Below are 18,230 nucleotides of genomic sequence, written 5' to 3'. Positions count from 1 at the left end.
CTTTTGTGCTGCATATTTTGCTATCTCATCCGATAGTTTCTATGCGCAATCCCTTCAAATGTTTAATCCCATGCCCTTCTATGTTCTGTTTTCCATATTTCCAACTTTAGTATTTCCATCTACTGTAATTTGCCAGGTTGCCTTGTTCTTTGTTTCTTCTGTGTTGCGCTTTTTTCCTTGAAAAGATTGTCTGCTTATTTTGTAAGAAAAATCCAAATAGAACAGAATCTAGGAGTTGAAGTGTTGTGTTTATATCTGGATGTGTTTTATTTTCTATGTACTGGCGGTGTGAAGCTAAAACTAGACATGCTCATGCATTGATAGTTCTCTGACACTAACAATACTTACGATAATTGTTTTTAAAAAAACAGAGTACACATTAATAAGAGATGGGGGATGTGATTAACGAGACACATTTTTTATCCTTCTTCAAAAAATATTAAGTTGGTTAAAATCAGGAAGTAAAAAAAAAAAAATCTGTATAGGAAAATAGCAATAGGCCACAACAATATAATTTTTTTTGGATTACTTAATTTTTTTTAATGTGATTCTTCAACATTTTAGTTTATTTAAGATGAGGATTGGTAATTTATCTTGGTTAATTTCGAAAGGGCTTCTCACAATGTTTAAAAGAAATTATGACATCAATTTGGTAAGATTAAATTATTAATTTTTTATTAAAAATAATTAGACACTGAGGGCCAAAATTGATAATGGATAAATTCCTAGGCTATTTCTTTTTAATACCATTGAGGTGTGTTTTTGACATTTATTATAATCATAGCTTTAGGAGGTTTTTATATTTTGATCTATAACTTCAGTTTCTTCATGTTTTTGTTCCAGAACTTGAGAGATGAGAGACAGTCTCCAAAAAAAGAGAGAAAGAGATGTGCTTTTTTATTTTATTGGACCAAATGACTAAAATTAAGGTTGAGAGTTTCTTTTTAATCAATTTAGGGTTTTTTTTTTGTTGATTTGAAAATTATTTTTTTAAGGTTATAGAAATGTTTTTTAGTTGTTTCTAGATGAAAATTAGTTTTTTTTTTTTAGAAAACCCCCTTTTTGCATCTTTTTATTCTTCATTCCATGTTTATTTAAATTTAAATTAAATGAAATAAGATTATATAATTAGTCTTTTTTATTTATTTTAGCTTTTATTTTTCATGCAACGCATCATATTTTATTTTTTTAAAAAATATTTGATGTTTTTTACAGCCATCTATTTTTATTATTAAATAATTAAATAAAAAATATATTAATCAAATTAAGTTGGGACCATAACATAGATCGTGCATTTAATACGTGGACCAACTTGACTAGATCGATTTGCATTTTTTTGATGTTAAAACAAAAAACAATGTGTATTTAAAATCATATAAAATTTTTCACATTACTCAAAAACACCTTAATAATGTCTATAATGTTGTTTTTTTTGTTTTTTTTAATTAGTGACTGCTTTGACAAATCTTCTACTATGCGCTGAAAGGTATCCTGCGATGTAGCACAAACAACTTATCTAGTTAACATCAACAATTAAAAAAACTAATGTGAACATAGAGACATATCGTGAGAGAGCTGGCCCAGTGTTGTGGCTCAAGGTTCAAACTAGATAGGCCTTTAATTAAACCCATCAGGAAAAAAGAACAGAAAAATCATATTATCTATTCCAATGATCCCCAACGTCAAGCTATAGCTCCCACAGTAAGGAATCGAACTACAAGAACGAGTAAAGCCTAGAATTAAACCTAGGATCCCAAGATTCTATTGAAGTACAGTGCTTTTCACTCTACAAGTTTCTCAAATACACAGCCACGGGGATAGATTAATGGGTACCGGTGCATGATTCTTGCCCAGTTATTGGACCTAAAATTCGTTCTACCATCGCTCAAGGTATAACATGCTCACAATAATGCTTCATGACACAGAAATATTACTAGAACAGAGATCTGCAGAAGGTAGAACAACAACAGTGTGCAGTAGAGGATTTACTATACGGCATATATAGAAGTAGAAGAGCATTTCAAGATCACTTGTAACCATCTCAGAGAAGATATAAGTAGTTAGTGAAAAACAAAAAAAGATTTTAATGAAAATAAGAACGAAAAATATTTTAGATGCACTTGTAAAGCTAATTTTCACTTACAATGAGGATGATTGAAAAGCTTCACAACTTACCGCCATTCTATTTTTTACTATATTTCTAATTAAGCTCCAACCCCAAAAGCTATACTCTTACAGAAACTATTCATACAAAGATCAGAACGACCATATGGACAGCAAAACAAAACAACTGAAGAAAAGGTCCAAAAACATAGTTCAAGTAATTGTTAAACAACAAGATGGTGAAGCGGGAAGCGAAAATAGACCAGAGGATACATGTTTTGGAGGGGAAAATTATCCGTAAGAAACCATTAATTTTCCTATATCATACTGCCTATTGTGTCACAAAGTGTAATCCAGTTGTATGCTTTTTTTCTCAGAGCCAATAATTATTCACCAGACAATGGAATTAGCATATTAATGATAAATCAATTGAGCGGAAATAGTTGTGGTATCAGCACACAGCCTTGCTTAAACGCATACCACATTTGAAGTTAGAAAGAAAAAGTAAGAAAACTATGTGACATGAAGCTTTAATTCTAAAAGGTACTTAATACAAATCTTTCAGAACATATATCAGACTATGTCAAAAGCTGCACCAGCTAACTAACATAAAAGAGCTCGCCTTTACCTACATCTTAACAAAGTTAAAACAGATTTGAGAGAAATTCATCCTTCTATTGGAACACATTCGTCCTTTGGATCATGTTCTCCAGGAGGGTCACCTTCTATGATGAAGAAGGAAACAACAAACTAGTTCATGGATGTTTTTTCTAATAAAAAAACCCTCTCATCTCTTCCTACACGAGCATGTCTTGTTTTGCAACTTTTTCCGGCCATGATTATTCAACAACACATAACAACTAATTACATGTAAATATTGAGCTTTGATACATATCTTCTACTAAGGGACCGTTTGGGAACGCGGCTGCGGCCGCGTTCCCAAAAAATTTGAAAATTTTTTGTTTTTTTTTTTTGCTAAAATTTAATATGGTTTGTACGTTTTGGATCGTTTTGATGTGCTGATATCAAAAATGATTTTTAAAAAATGAAAAAATATCGTTGGCATGCATTTTGGCACGAAAAGTTATTTGAAAAGCACCCGCAACCACACTGCCAAACACGCTCTAACTCCAACTATGATGATTTCATAACACAAATTTGAAAAACACTAGGAATCATTGGGTTCTAATACCATCTATTGTAGATTAAAGATTAAAACAACACAAGGAAAGAAGCAACATAAAATTCTATCAAATAAAGTCACCATCACATAACTCTAATTTGAAATTTTATTACTCAATATTTTCTTTTACAAAAACTCAATATTACAGCTCTTCTAAGAAGCTTATATACTAGGGAAAAAAAATCCTAATAAAGCTAGAAAAATAGTAGAAGAGTTCTAAACCAAATATGAAAAAGGAATTTGAAACCAACTAGGAAAATATAGCAAATCCTATGCATTAATTTTCAAATTTTATTTAAAAAACTTTTTGATTACCAATGACTATGAAATTTTAACCATAAAGAAAACATTGTCTCTAAAATTTTCTAAAAATATTTCAGCTCGATCTAACGGTCAAATCAAGATTTATAAATATTAACATAAAACTAGGAATTTAGGAAAAATCTCCTAATTACAATATTTCAAATGTGTAGTAAGGAGTGAAAGTCGCAAAACCAAGTTGTCAACAGCATAATGATAAGTTACAACCATTGATGTTTATAATATAGGGTTGGATAGACTATCACCAAATGGTTGTTATCATAGTTATTAAATTGAGGCCAAGCTTGGTTGTCGACTAGGTGATTCATTAACTCAAAGCCTAGCATGGATTAAGTTTTCTTTTTATCTAGACTAGACATTAATCTGGTCAAGTCTGGATGAATTAATCATGATTATATTAACCTTGTCAACCTGCGTGGCCTAATAACTTGTCAATTCAAAGTTAGGCTTAGTTTTTTTTTTTATATGGAGTGGATCTTGACGCGATTTAATTTAAATAATCTACCAAGTTAATTTTTAATCTGGTTAATGAGATCTCCTCAAGTTAATTTGAAGAGATTTTTGTTTAATTTTTGTGGTGAGGATATTATTTTCTTTTGTCTGAAAACATCATCATTTTGATATATATTTATTCATTCATCCACTAACCGATGAGTTAACCTGAAAAGCCACTATTCTGGGAGTTGGACCGGTAAGCCCTAATCAGTTTTGGCCGCAAACTTAGGTTTTTAATCTTTTCGTTGAAGCCACATTTTCTGGTGGTGGGACATGAGCTAAGAAGATGCCAAATGCAATGTTATGTCTCTCATGAGCTAATTGTCTCTCTCAATTTCTTAGCTAGGCTACGTGAATCGTATGTAGATAGACGATACCCTATTTTCTATTTTTGGGGGTTGAACATTAATTACTGGCACAAATGTATAGACAGTTATGTATAATCCCCACCTATTTTGAAATTTCTAACAAGGAGTTGCTCAATCTTTTCCCCAGCAATCAATTTTTGAGGAACATTATCTAATGCTTGCATGCGCATAGGCATTGCATGTAACCCTTTCTCTAGTATAAGAGTAGGACCATAGTTGTGTTCTGATAATAAACTCCCTCGTAAAAGTCTCCGCATCTCTTGAAACCCAATCTATAGCTTTTCTTTTCTTTTTGTTATGGAGTTGTTCTTGGCAATGCTTCCTCTGTTATTGTACTATATTATCTTCAACCTTTATAAGTTAGGATACCAAAAGAAAGACCAATGTTGCTATATGCTAAGCTATGAGTGCCATAAAGCCGCTGAAGACCAGAAGCTTGATCCTAGAACCAGTGCTAGAATTATTTCACGAAACAAGAATCTCGGAATAGAAGAATACAAGTTTCTTTTAAAGACTACGGTTAGTTCTGGCATTGGTGAAGAAACTTATATCCCAAAAAATATCATTGAAGGAAGAGAGGAATCTGCAACTCTTATGGATGAAATTTCGGAGATGGATGGTATCCTTTTCGATACTGTTGACAAGCTCTTTGCTAAGACAGGAGTTTCTCCATCAGAAATCAACATTATTGTCTCTTCAGTCTCTTTGTTCTCACCAGCTCCCTCTCTAACAGCTCGAGTAATAAACCGTTACAAGATGAGGGAGGACATCAAGGCATTCAATCTCTCTGGAATGGGTTGTAGTGCAAGTGTAGTAGCCATTGATTTAGTCAAGCAACTGTTCAAGACATACAAGAATTCATTTGCAATCGTTATGAGCACAGAATCCATGAGTTCACATTGGTATCCTGGAAAAGACAAGTCCATGATGCTCTCCAACATTCTATTTCGTACCGGGGGCGGCTCCATTCTCTTAACAAATAACAGAGATTGGAAGAATAAAGCCCTCATGGAATTGACTTGTTCTGTACGCACACATATCGGCTCAAATGATGAAGCATATAACAGCTGCTTCCAAGCAGAAGATGACCTTGGAATCAATGGCTTTCGGCTCAACAAAGATCTACCTAAAGCTGGTGCTAAAGCTTTAACCATGAATCTCCGAGTTCTTCTTCCTAAAATTATACCACTGTCAGAGGTGCTCCGCTATCGAATAAGCTATTATCGAAATAAAATAATGAAGCGGCCAACTCCTAAGGATGCAGGACCTGGTTTGGATCTCAAGTCTGGAATCGATCACTTTTGTGTGCACCCTGGTGGGCGGGCAATCATTGATGAGGCTGGTCAGAGTTTAGCACTCAATGATTATGATCTTGAACCAGCTAGAATGGCCCTTTATCGGTTTGGAAATACATCATCCGGCGGCCTGTGGTATGTTTTAGGTTACATGGAGGCCAAGAAAAGGCTCAAGAAGGGTGATAAAATACTAATGATCAGCCTTGGGGCAGGTTTTAAGTGCAACAATTGTGTGTGGAAAGTTATGAAGGACTTGGAGGACACAAATGTCTGGAAAAACTGCATAGATCAATACCCTCCAAAAACCTTAGCCAACTCTTTCTCTAAGATCTTAGCTTCGATCAGTGATGAAAGCATGAATTTCACCAGCCTTGAAGATTACCTACCATAACATAATAAATCCAGCAGTTAGCATAATTATATGGTCAGTGAAGTTTGATTGGATCATTGAATAAAGCATGAATTTCACCAGGCGTGAAGATTTCATACCATACGATAAGACATCCAGTTATTTGCATAATTATATATATGGTCTCCTGCTGGGGCCTTAAATTAATCTGTCTTTAGATCGACCTTCCTTTCAGCATCTCCCTGTGTGTTCCGTACAGTGTGGAAGTAGCTTAAGGTGTAACAGTGATGTGGCCCCTATCTTGTTTTAAAAAATATGATGTTCATGTAATAAGTTACAATAAGCTATGTAAAACAATATTGATGGATTGAATAAACTTATATCATATCCTTTGTATCTTATCTGTACTAAGTTTTCGTGATCTCTGCAGATGAACCTTGTTATTCACCCTTATTAAATGTTTTTGGGAACATTTGGATTTTCGATTGAATTATTACTATAGAATCTTGAAGTCTTTCTCCGAATTGTTTCTTTTACTATAGAATCTTTCCTAATCGAGATGTGCTCAACCTCCGTATTTGTTTTATGGAATCTTTGATGTGAAGTTAATAGATGATTCTATATTCTGGTGTTCATATGATTATCTGACATGCTTATTCTTCTGCTTTTTTCAGGAAAATTACTCAGCCTCTTCTAAGATTTGCCTGTGATTTTACTTTTCTTCCATCATTTCAGAAATTATATTTTTACATATCACTGTTTATAATATTTATAACACTTTATATACTAATTTGAGTGTGCAAAAACTAAGTCAACAAAACAGTTTAAGAAAATTATAGGATTGCTATTGTATTTGAATTAATAGCTAAACATCACTTAAAAGTTAAATATTACAATATTGTCATCAGTGTACAAGTTTACAAACTTTCTCTAAAAAACTAACAAATAGTATCCTATTTTTAAACACCGTTTCTACTCACCATATCATTATCATCTACATCTTCCATTTTTAAACACCTTAATTTCTCTCCCTAACCACCATTAAAACTATGTCCCCAAACACTATTTGCAACCAACAATCACACACAAACGCACCATTTCCATGTAAAAAACTCATTACCATATGATCATCTTCTCCCTCTCCGCATTGCCATAATTTTTGCATATTCCATCATTTCTGTAAATTCTCTTTTTTGTACTAACATCTAACATCTGTGCCTACACACACACACTGGTATGATTTCGATTTATTTTCTTTTTTAGAATAACACGCACATGAGATATCTTGGCGAACTATAGGTCAAACAAAGTAAAATTAAAAATAAGTCCCAATCTAGTTTTATGGTAACTAGAAAACTCTAACTGCTTTTTTAGAATTTTTAGGTAAATGATTAATTATGTAACTGGAAAGATAAAAATCATCATATACATCTTATTTAAGGTAAGTTGCATTGTTATTTGTTTTAAAAAGAAAGATGTTTGTTATCCTTGGAGATTATATAAACTGACATTTTTTTTTATTTTAAACTTAAACTAAAAGAGTGGTTTTGGATTTGAGCCCGAAAACAACTTGATCCCCACTTTGATAAAAGATAAGCATTGGACCCACAAGGATGGTGAGTTATTGATGTACGTGAGCCCGTTCCATATTATATTGATTGAAATGGACCCAAAGACCAACACTCACTCTCAATGGACCTATATGATATCATATTGATCCTACCTAACTTACTTGCAACATTAAGAATGATATTCCAAATACAAAATAAGTAACACGTATTAACATGATTATAGATGTGTAATCATCAATTCAAATACCCTATAGTAAACACCTAAGGATAGAAACCAAGAATGGATCCTTTAATTCTTGGTTGAGTCATTAAAATAAGTGACACCTTATACATCATAATTAACAAAACACATAATAAATGACATAAACATATAATTTCCATCTCAAATACCTGATACTCAAAATCCATGGATAAAAGCCTAGAATAGGTCCTTTATTTCAAAGTAGAGTTCTCATAAAAGATGACAATTCATAACCTTAAAAGCATGTAAATCTTCATCCCTGATATCTTTTAACTCAAATATGTGGCTCCATTATATTTTTCAATATTATTAAAGTTTCCTCAACCTTCCATTAATAATGTATTTGAGTGTCTCATTTAATAAAAAAGTAACAACTCTTGCAGAATGAATCCAAGATCTTTCCAATAATATATTGTGGGTTAGTTGAATGTCTATTACTTGTAAAGTAACTTGGAGTTGATGAAGCCTAATGTTTAAAACAATTTCAATATTACTGATGATTTGTCCTATTATCTCATCATAAGCGAGAGCCATCATTTTCTGCAACTCATTAATTTGATCATTTATGAAAAATCTAATGTATATACCTGAAAATAAGAGACTCATAATTTAGACTTTGTTTTGAAAAAAAATGGGTGTTAGACTTGTATGGATGGTACAAATAGGGATTTGGCCCCACTCTTTTAAATATATCCAAAATGAGCCTGAAAGGCGCCACTCATACTCAATAGGCCTATATGGGGTAACATTCACTCAACCTAGTTCCACTCATAACAATAGAGATAATATGTTGTAACACACAAAAATTATCAAAAACATATTTACAAATAAAAATGACAAAAAGAACATAATAGTTTGTTGAAATCAAGGAGTGTTAAAATCAAGGTAATAGATGATAACCTAGACTGCATCACTAACCTCTTATACAACCCATATTGTATTTTAAAAGCCATCATACACCCATCCCTTAGCTTGATTCTTATTTGATGGTAGCCACTTGAGATCAATCTTGAAAAACATCTTAGAACCTATTAATTGATCTAGCATATTATTTACCTATGGTATCAAGTACCTATTCTTCATTATGATCAATTAATGGCTTAGCTATCCATGCATATATGTCATGAAGTATCCTTTTCCATAACCAAAATGATTGGAACTATAAATGGGCTCATGCTCTCCTAAATATACCCCTTCTATAGCAACTCCACCACATGCCTTTGTAATGTGTTGGCCTATTTAATTCTAAGTTTATATATTGGTTTATTTGGCAAGCTAAAACCTATAATCAAGTTAATCTGATACTAGATATCTCAAATGAGAGGTAATCCCTAGGTTAACTCCTCCAGCATCAAATTTGTGAATTTTGTCAACATACCTAGTACTATCAACAACATCCTCCTCTCTAACATTACTACTATAGGGTATTAGATCATACACTGCCAGCTTATTTTTTTTATCTTTGTCATAATTTGTAAACCCCTAAAAAATGAGTGATTATAATGAATAGTAAAAAAAAATAATCAATACCAATACGGTGGTGATACTATAACGAGCTGTAAAGAAATAAAATAATGAAAGGTAAAATGAGATAAATTAGGATAAGAAAATAGTCCTAAGAGTTAGTAGAATGATTAATTTAATACAAGGAAAAACTAAGACAAGTCAAATTTTTGGTGAAAAATAACCTACTTACTAGTTTTATTCTATTACGCATAGCACAATAACACTAGTTTTGTGTAGAATATACCAACAAACTTAATCTGTTAGTGTATCTGTTGGTATTTTGCTGTTCGTTGGTATTTCCATTAGTATACAATATTTTCTATTGCTAGATTGTATTTGTATTCCTTATCTATCAATCTTACAAATACTTAAAATCATAGTAGCACACACAGCACAGTAACACTAGTTTTGTGTAGAATATTAAAATCATATAAAATTAATGTTTTCTAGTCATTTAATAATGAAATAACGTCATTGTCGTTACATTAAAGTTAATTTCATCCAGAAATATTACATTATAATTTATGGCATTACACATTCGTGCTATGCAAATTAATCATAATTGTCTTTTTATTCAATTTCATCATCTTTATCACACTCTTCTATATTGATTTTGTCGTTATCATCATCTTCATTGACTTCTTTAAGTCCACTAGTTCTCGAAACATCATTTTACTTCTCAATGTCAGCATCAATCAAAGTATTTTCGGCAACATGAAAATTTGAATTTTCTTCTAAGTCATTAAATAGAGCAACTTGATATGGATCAACTAACTCATCAAGTTGAAAGACATCATCTCATATAGTTAATTCATTATTGCCTTCCTGAACAACCTGGACATGACCCCTAGTTTTGGTTTTCACTACGGATAACCAATCAACTCTTGAACAATCCTTTCTAAGGAAAATATTGTATGTATAATAAACTTGTTGGCATTGCTTGGCGAAAAAAATTATCGACATTGCGGAGTCTAGCCTTTATATTAATTTTAACCAAACCATGATGAGGATCTGCTTTGATTCCTTTGTCAGTGATATCATACCAATAGCATTTAAATAAAAAGACTATTATGTTCACTATAATATTGCAATTCAATTTCATTTTACTCATTAGAAGTCGATCCCTTAACACAAACTCTATTGTTATATGCCTTTTTACCATGACTATACTCTTAAGTAAGAACACATATCTATTAATGAAATACCTGTTATAATACTTCACCTTTCTTTTAGGACTCAAACTTAGTAAATTCAAAGTAGCACTAACATTCTCTTCTAATTGATAAACTTGATACATGAATTACATATCCATCACAGTTAACGAGAAATATGCAATAATGATAATGAATAATGCTCAAAATTTCAATAGAAAAATCATAATGAGAGTTTATGAACAATGGAAGATCAAACACTAGAATCCATCCTTGTACAGGCTAAAAATAAATGGCATTGTAGAAAAAGCTATTAAACAAAATCAAGAAAATCATATAAAAGATGATTTTTACCTATAAGGACTGATACAAAATGCTTCTCCATGTTTTGTATGCTTATCGCACATTAGTAAGAATGTCTACAAGTGCCACTTCTTATTCATTAGTTTATATAATTGGGGTCGTGATTCCATTACAGGTCAAAATCTCATATTTAAAAGTATTGATGAAAGTAAAGTCAGAAAAGTCATAATGGACTAAATTACATTATGAGCAACTCTACATGATTAGTGAAAAGAGATTTGTTACCATTTACCATGGACAGTTGTACCAGAAAGTGATGGCCAAAGTGTATGATAAGAAAACATGATTTATGGAATTTAGAAAAGGTGTCTCAAACATAAAGAAGATTCTCCCAATACTAAGAGAACTTTAGAGCAAATGGGAACCCATATATGAAGGTTCTTATATGCTTAATAAAGCTTTTTCAAGTAGAGCACTCATTTTCTATAAACTTATATTCTGTAAATAAGTATTATACATGAATGTACTGACCCATCCAAAGCAATAAAAAAAGAAATTCATGCCAAATAGTTCTTCACATGTGTTTTATTTCTCTTATCTTAATTTTTTATTTTCTTGCTTATTCTCATAGTAAACCTTTAAAGCTATAAATAAACACTACCATCTATGCATTGCATGATCTTATTAATAAGTTAATGGTTCTTACCAAGATAAAACTAAATTGCATATTGATTTTAAAAAATAACTCAATGTTCTTTAAAAGTAGAATTTGGCATCTCATTCCACCATCTCGGAGGGGCGGATGACAAATTTATTATAAAATGCTTACGTTTGTGAAACATGTTGTTTGAATGGAAAGAGATAACCCACCCCTCAATGGCCACACACAAAAAAACAAAAAAAAAAGATAAAAAATAAAATGTTTTTCAAAGCTCATCTTTTCCTTGCATATCATATATCTTACATTGACATTATTAGTAATAATGTATGGTAAGTTAAATATTTAAGGACTTGTGATAAAAATTTATATGCATGTCTGAATAAATTATGCCAGACAAGGTCAAGAGTTATCAATTCAAGTAGTTTGAGTTTGAAATGATAAAAGTCCTTCTTTAGTTTCCAATCAAAATATATCCTTTACTATCCTATTTTAAACCTAAAAAAATTATTTGCCAAAAAACCTGACTATGATCACCCTTCACACTAGGAGCAAATGAAAATTGCAAAATATCAATAAAGCTCCAAGTGAAATCCCAGGCTATAACAAATCACCCATAACGAAAGCAAACAAAAATTACAAAACATCTAGGCCAAAACACTTCACTCACAACATATCAAGAAAAGACATCATCTATGAGGATTTTCTTCAAAAGGGTTATGTTTTGTTGACATACAAGTTGCCATTATTTGTTGTGCTAATGCAATTTAGAATCCTAGGTGCATATACATTTTTTTTGGTAACCCTTATGCATTCCTATTTTGCTCGAGCAAACAATAGACAAAATCTAATTTAAAAGACCACTTTATCATATCGGTCATCCTTCTTTCTATATAAAAGCCTAAAATTTTCATTCTCTTGAAAACATTTTAGGAAGGTTGCATCAATTTGTTTTAAAAGGTGTGTTTTGGTTTGCGACTATGACATATTATGCTTTTTCAAAAGTAGGGTGCTTTAAAGATTACATCGAGATAATCTTTTAATTTTAAATACAAATTAAATAATGTTTAGAATGTGCCAATCAAATCTCAAAATCATGCAAAGTAATGATATTTTCAAAAAAATCATAACATTGGTAATTAAAGGAGACTTGATGTAAAAGAAGGATAAATGTTTTGGGGGGGTAAAAGATCATAGTTTAGGAACAATTATCATCTTTCAAGTAAAAATAGGGATAAAGTAAGAAAAGATGGATAGTGAGAGTAAACAATGCAAGTAAGACTTGAATGTCATGGTTTTGAGAAGCCACCATAACAACATAAGCATGATAAAGTTGTAAGAATAAAAATAAAAAAGTAAGAAATGTGCAATTAGGGATGAAATTAAAAGAAGTAATGAGAAAAGAGGTGTAATGGGCTAAACATGATAGAATAAAAATCCAAAGACCAAATTGGAAAAGGTGGAGGGATGAGAGGGCTATAAAAATGTGCAATTCAAGACTAAATTAAAAGAAATTCATAGAAAAAAAGTGTAATTAGCCATGAAAATTAAAAATAAAAAATAAAAATCAAATGACCAAAATCAAAAATATGTAAAAACTTAGAGGACTAACTTAAAAAAAAACCTCCCACAATTTACACTAAATGACATCATTTTTTCCAAAGAACATAAAAAAGACATGCACCAAAATGACATCATTTTGGTGCATGCCTACACTTTCTTCTTCCTATTTCTAACATTATTTTATACGATTAAGAATACACTAAAATATCCATTGCAAGTTCTATTTGGTCTAATTATAAGATCAAGGGCAAAAAAACTCAAAAATACATTCAATGAGCTTATTTAGACTATTTGGGTCAAGTTATTCAAAGAAGCTTTAGCTTCAACAAGTGATGATCAAACCTTACTCAATCTAATATATGTGAAAAATTAGCCTAATCTATCTATAATGTAGGCGTAATTATTTTTTAATGGTGGGCTAATTAATTTCAGTATTAAAAGTATTTTTGGTTTATTGTTTCTAATGTATAGCTTTACTCTAACTATAATAATTTTTTATCCAACTATTGGATCGGGCTGACATTTGATCAAAATTTTCCACAGGTCTTATTCTATATTAACATTTCAAGGCAATTAGACATCGGAAAGGCTTTGCGATAAGGTCTAGAAGCCATTATATGAGAATTGTATTAGTTTCTTAATTGATTTAGGATTTGTTTTTCTATTTTATTTAAAATTATTATATTATTTTTCTTTAACATTATTTGAACATTTTTACCTATTATAAAAGGGTTATTTAGCTTGTATTTAGGTTTTTTGGGATAGACTTTGATTTCGGCAATTATTACTGTATGTGTGAGGTTTTACTCATACTTTTTGGTTCTTTATTGAACTACTCTAACTTATCAAAGAATTAATCAAGTTTTATGGTGTCTTCCATACTTCTTGTTCATGTCTCTTCATAGATGTTGGGTGGGGGTGGTTACTTAAAGTCTTGGTACCTTTTTACAGATTATTATTGTGTCAAACTCAATCGTAATCCTGAATTTAACTTTCTTGGAAAGGGTCAAATTGGCTGTAGATTTTTAGATCTTTATATCCATGAGGTTTGCATCAATTGGTATCAGAGTAAGGCAGTTTATATCCCTTTTTTCTTTAAATTTCCATTTACTCCATTGTTGCTAAGTTCTTTATCTTTCATAAAAACTAGTTGTGGCATCAAGTTAAAAGAGAAATTATTTGCAATCTTGATTAAATAAAGTTTTATAAAAAAAAGAACAAAGAAAAATCATAAGAAAATAATTTTTTAGGGTTTGCCGCAAATCTTGATTTAAGAAATATAGAATTCAGCCACTTATTTAAATTTGAAAAAAAAATCTTGATTCTTGGGGTTTCTTGGAGATAAATCTTGATTTTGAGTATTTTAGATTTACTTAGTTTTACTTTTCTTGAAAACTACAAAAAAAAAACTAGTTATTATGTCATTGTTTTTTTATTTTAGGTTTTAGCCACCATATGTAAAATAACAAATTGAAAGTGCTTTGTTATTTTAAGTTGTTTAAATCTTATTGCGTTAATTTCTTATTCTTTGTTTTTTCTTATCTTCATATTGTTCATATTTTACATGAGTTTGTATTGGTATTCATGATTTATATTTGTAGTTTTGTATTGATTGTTTTCAATCTTTATTCCTTCTCGAGTCTTTATATTATTTTATTACATCATTAAGATATTAATCTTTGATTTTTTATGAACTTGTTCCTTAGAAAAACTAAAATCTTAAGAATTGAGTGATACAAGGCAAATGTGAGCATATTAAAGTGAGAAGCAAAAGCAAATTTGTGAAACATGAGAGAAGTGACATCTATTGAATATAAACATATGAGAGAATGTGTGAGGATATATAACTAAAAGTAGATCATCACCACTAAAATATAGGAACAATCTTGAATGGGGTTATTTGGTCATGCAATAATAATTGGAATTAATGAATACAAAGTTTGTCAAAGTAATGAGTGAGATAGCTAGTTTGAGAACCACAACGGCTAGTCTTCATGATGGGACAAACCATAAGGGTTTGGAATGAAGAAGACTTGCGAGATGAGCTAATTCACCTCCAGAAAAATCTATAGCTTAAAATACATATGAGAAGGCCAAGAATTTTAATGATAACCACAATGATAGGTTTCAACCATATAGAAACTAAAGGCCTATGGGAGTTCGACTGCTTGAGCAATTCAGCCATAAAAGAGTAGATAGGAAAGATAGATTTTGGGATGATTTGGATAGAGATTTGGGTAGTATTAAGTTGATGAGTATGGCTTTTCAAGGCAAAAACAATTATGAAGCTTATTTGGAGTGGGAAAGAAAGTGGAATTGACTTTTTTACTATCACTATTACTGTAAAGTAAAGAAAGTAAAACTTGTTGTTATTGAGTTTATTAACTATGTTATTGTTTGGTGGGACCAACTTGTCTTGGAAAAGAGGAGGAACAAAAAGATACTTATAGATAATTAGGATGAGATGAAAGCAATCATGAGAAATATATTTGTTCCTGGTCATTATTATAGGGAACTATATCAAAGATTGTAGAGTTTGTCTTAGAGTTCTTTATCACAAGGAAGTGAAGATTGTCATTATTAAAGCTAATGTTATAGAGGATATAAAAGCTATAACGACAAGGTTATTGAATGGATTGAATAGAGAAATAGCTAATATGGTTGAGTTGTAGCACTATGTTGAACTAGAAGATATGGTTCATATAGCTACCAATATAGAGAGACAGTTGAAAAGAAAGGGCAATGCATGTCAAAGAGTTAATTTGGACTCCTTTTCAGCATGTAGGTTGAATTATAGAAGAGAAGGGGTGCCTTATCAAAGTTGAATACCGTGGGCAACAAAGATGAACCAACTAAAGCTTGGAGGAAAGATTTGACCACTAAAATAAAAGGTAAAGCCGAGATCCCATCTAATCATAATTGTGATATAAGTGTTTTAGGTGTTTCAAGAGTGATGATATAGCTTCACAATGTTTAAATAAAAGGATTATGACTATGAAGAAGCATGAGGACATTGAATCTGAAAGTGTTAAATCCAAGAGGAAGAGATTCCATCACTTTAGAACTATAGTGATATTGAGTATCCAATTAATAGAGAGACTTTGATGAATATAAGATCACTTAATACACATATCAAAGGGGATGATGTAAAGCAACAAAAGGAGAACATATTCCATACTAGATGCCACATAAATAATAATGTATATAGTATGATTATTGACAATGGAAGTTGTGCTAATATTGCTAGTACTATTCTTGTTAGAAAATTGAGTTTGAAAACTATTAAACATGAAAGGCCTTATAGATTTCAATGGTTAAATGATTGTGGAGAAATAAGAGTTACTAAGTAAGTTATGTTTTTTTTTTAAAAAAAAAATATAAGGATCAAGTTTTGTGTGATGTTGTATCTATGCATGCTACTCATTTATTGTTGAGGAGACCTTGGAAATTTGATAAGAAAACCAAGCATGATAGGTTTAAGAACATTTATTCCTTTAAAAATGATAAGAAGACATTCACACTTGTACTATTGTCTCTTAGACAAGTTTATGAAAACCAATTAAAATTGAAAAGAGAAAGCAAAAAAAAAAATGATCAACCATGTGAGGATATAAGAAAGAGTGAAAATAAAATGAGCTGGAAGAGAGGAAGGTTAGATTAGGCCAAAATAGAAATTAATAGGGATTCAACCAAGAGAGGAGAGAAGAAAAAGAGTGTGAGAAATGAAGAGAGTGTGAAAAAAAAATGAAACATTTTAGGTTTTATGCAAAGAGGAGTGAGATTAAGAATGCTTATTTTATAACATGCCTATAATTTTATTTGTGTATGATTTTAATATTAATGACCTTGATCATTGTATTCCTACTGTTTGTGTTTTTTTATTACATGATTTTAAGGACATCGTTCATGATGAGATTCCTAGTGGGTTGTCACTTATTAGGGGAATTGAGCACCAAATTGATTTTGTAACTAGAGCATCTATACTGAATTGGTCAGCCTATAAAAGTAATCTCGAGAAGACAAATGAACTTCAAAGAAAAAGAGAAAGAATTGATGACGAAAGGATACATAAGAGAAAGCATAAGTCCATGTGTGGTTTCAATATTGTTAATACCAAAAAAAAGGATGGGACTTAGAGAATATGTACTGATTTTCATGTCATCAACAATATTATGATAAAGTATAGACATTCAATTCCTAAACATGATGATATGTTAAATAAATTGCATATGTCTTGTATGTTTTTTAAGATTGATTTGAAAAGTGGATATTATAAAATAAGAATGAAAGAGGGAGATGAATGGAATAGTACCATTAAAACTAAATATGATTTATATGAGAGCTTAGTTATGACTTTTAGACTTACTAATATATATACCTACTACTTTCAGGAGATTGACGAATCATGTTTTGCGTAATTTTATAGCAAAGTTTTTTATGGTTTATTTGGATGATATTTTGATTTATAGAAAGCATTTAGATGAGCATGTTGAACATTTAAGGAATGTATTGTTATTTTGTGAAAATAATATTTATATGTTAATCTAATAAAGTGTAACTTTTGCATGGAAAAGATTGTATTTCTTGGATATGTTAGTGCAAATGATATTGATATGGCTAAGGAAAGATTTAAAACTATCAAGGCCTACATCTAAGTCAATCATTAAAGTAAGAGGTTTTCATGGTTTGACTAGTTTTTGTAGGAGATTTATTGAAGATTTCAATACTCTAACCACGGCTATAACTAAGATAGTTAAGAAATTTATGTGTTTTAAATGGTGTATAGAAGAAAGCATGCTTTTAATTTATTAAAGGAAAAACTAATTTTGGCTTCATTTTTATCGTTGCCTAATTTTATGAAAACTTCTAAGATTGAATGTGATGCCTCAAATGTATTGAAGTTGTTTTAATGCAGAAAAAAAAAAGACTCATAGCTTATTTTAGGTGAAAGCTCAATGGTGCAACATTGAATTATCTTACTTATAATAAAGAGTTTTATGCTTTGGTAAGAACTTTGAAAACTTGACAACATTATTTGTGGTCTAAGAAGTCCGTTATCCATATTGATCATCAGTTATTGAAATATCTTATAGGTCAAGGAAAGCTAATTGTTCTACACATGA

General features: G+C 30.8%; 1 protein-coding gene across 1 annotated transcript; it reads left to right on the top strand.

Moving 5' to 3' along the window:
* Positions 1 to 4,717: 4,717 nt before the first annotated feature.
* LOC133669614 (3-ketoacyl-CoA synthase 19-like) lies at positions 4,718 to 6,510 on the top strand. Its single transcript, XM_062089815.1, has one exon. It carries the CDS (start codon positions 4,768 to 4,770, stop codon positions 6,154 to 6,156), a length of 1,389 nt encoding a protein of 462 aa, XP_061945799.1. The 5' UTR covers positions 4,718 to 4,767; the 3' UTR covers positions 6,157 to 6,510.
* Positions 6,511 to 18,230: the final 11,720 nt, after the last annotated feature.

Source organism: Populus nigra, chromosome 12 (assembly GCF_951802175.1).
Source record: "Populus nigra chromosome 12, ddPopNigr1.1, whole genome shotgun sequence".
Classification (NCBI taxonomy): Eukaryota; Viridiplantae; Streptophyta; class Magnoliopsida; order Malpighiales; family Salicaceae; genus Populus; species Populus nigra.
Note: the sequence above shows the minus strand (reverse complement) of the source record. Positions and strands in the feature narration are given on the sequence as shown.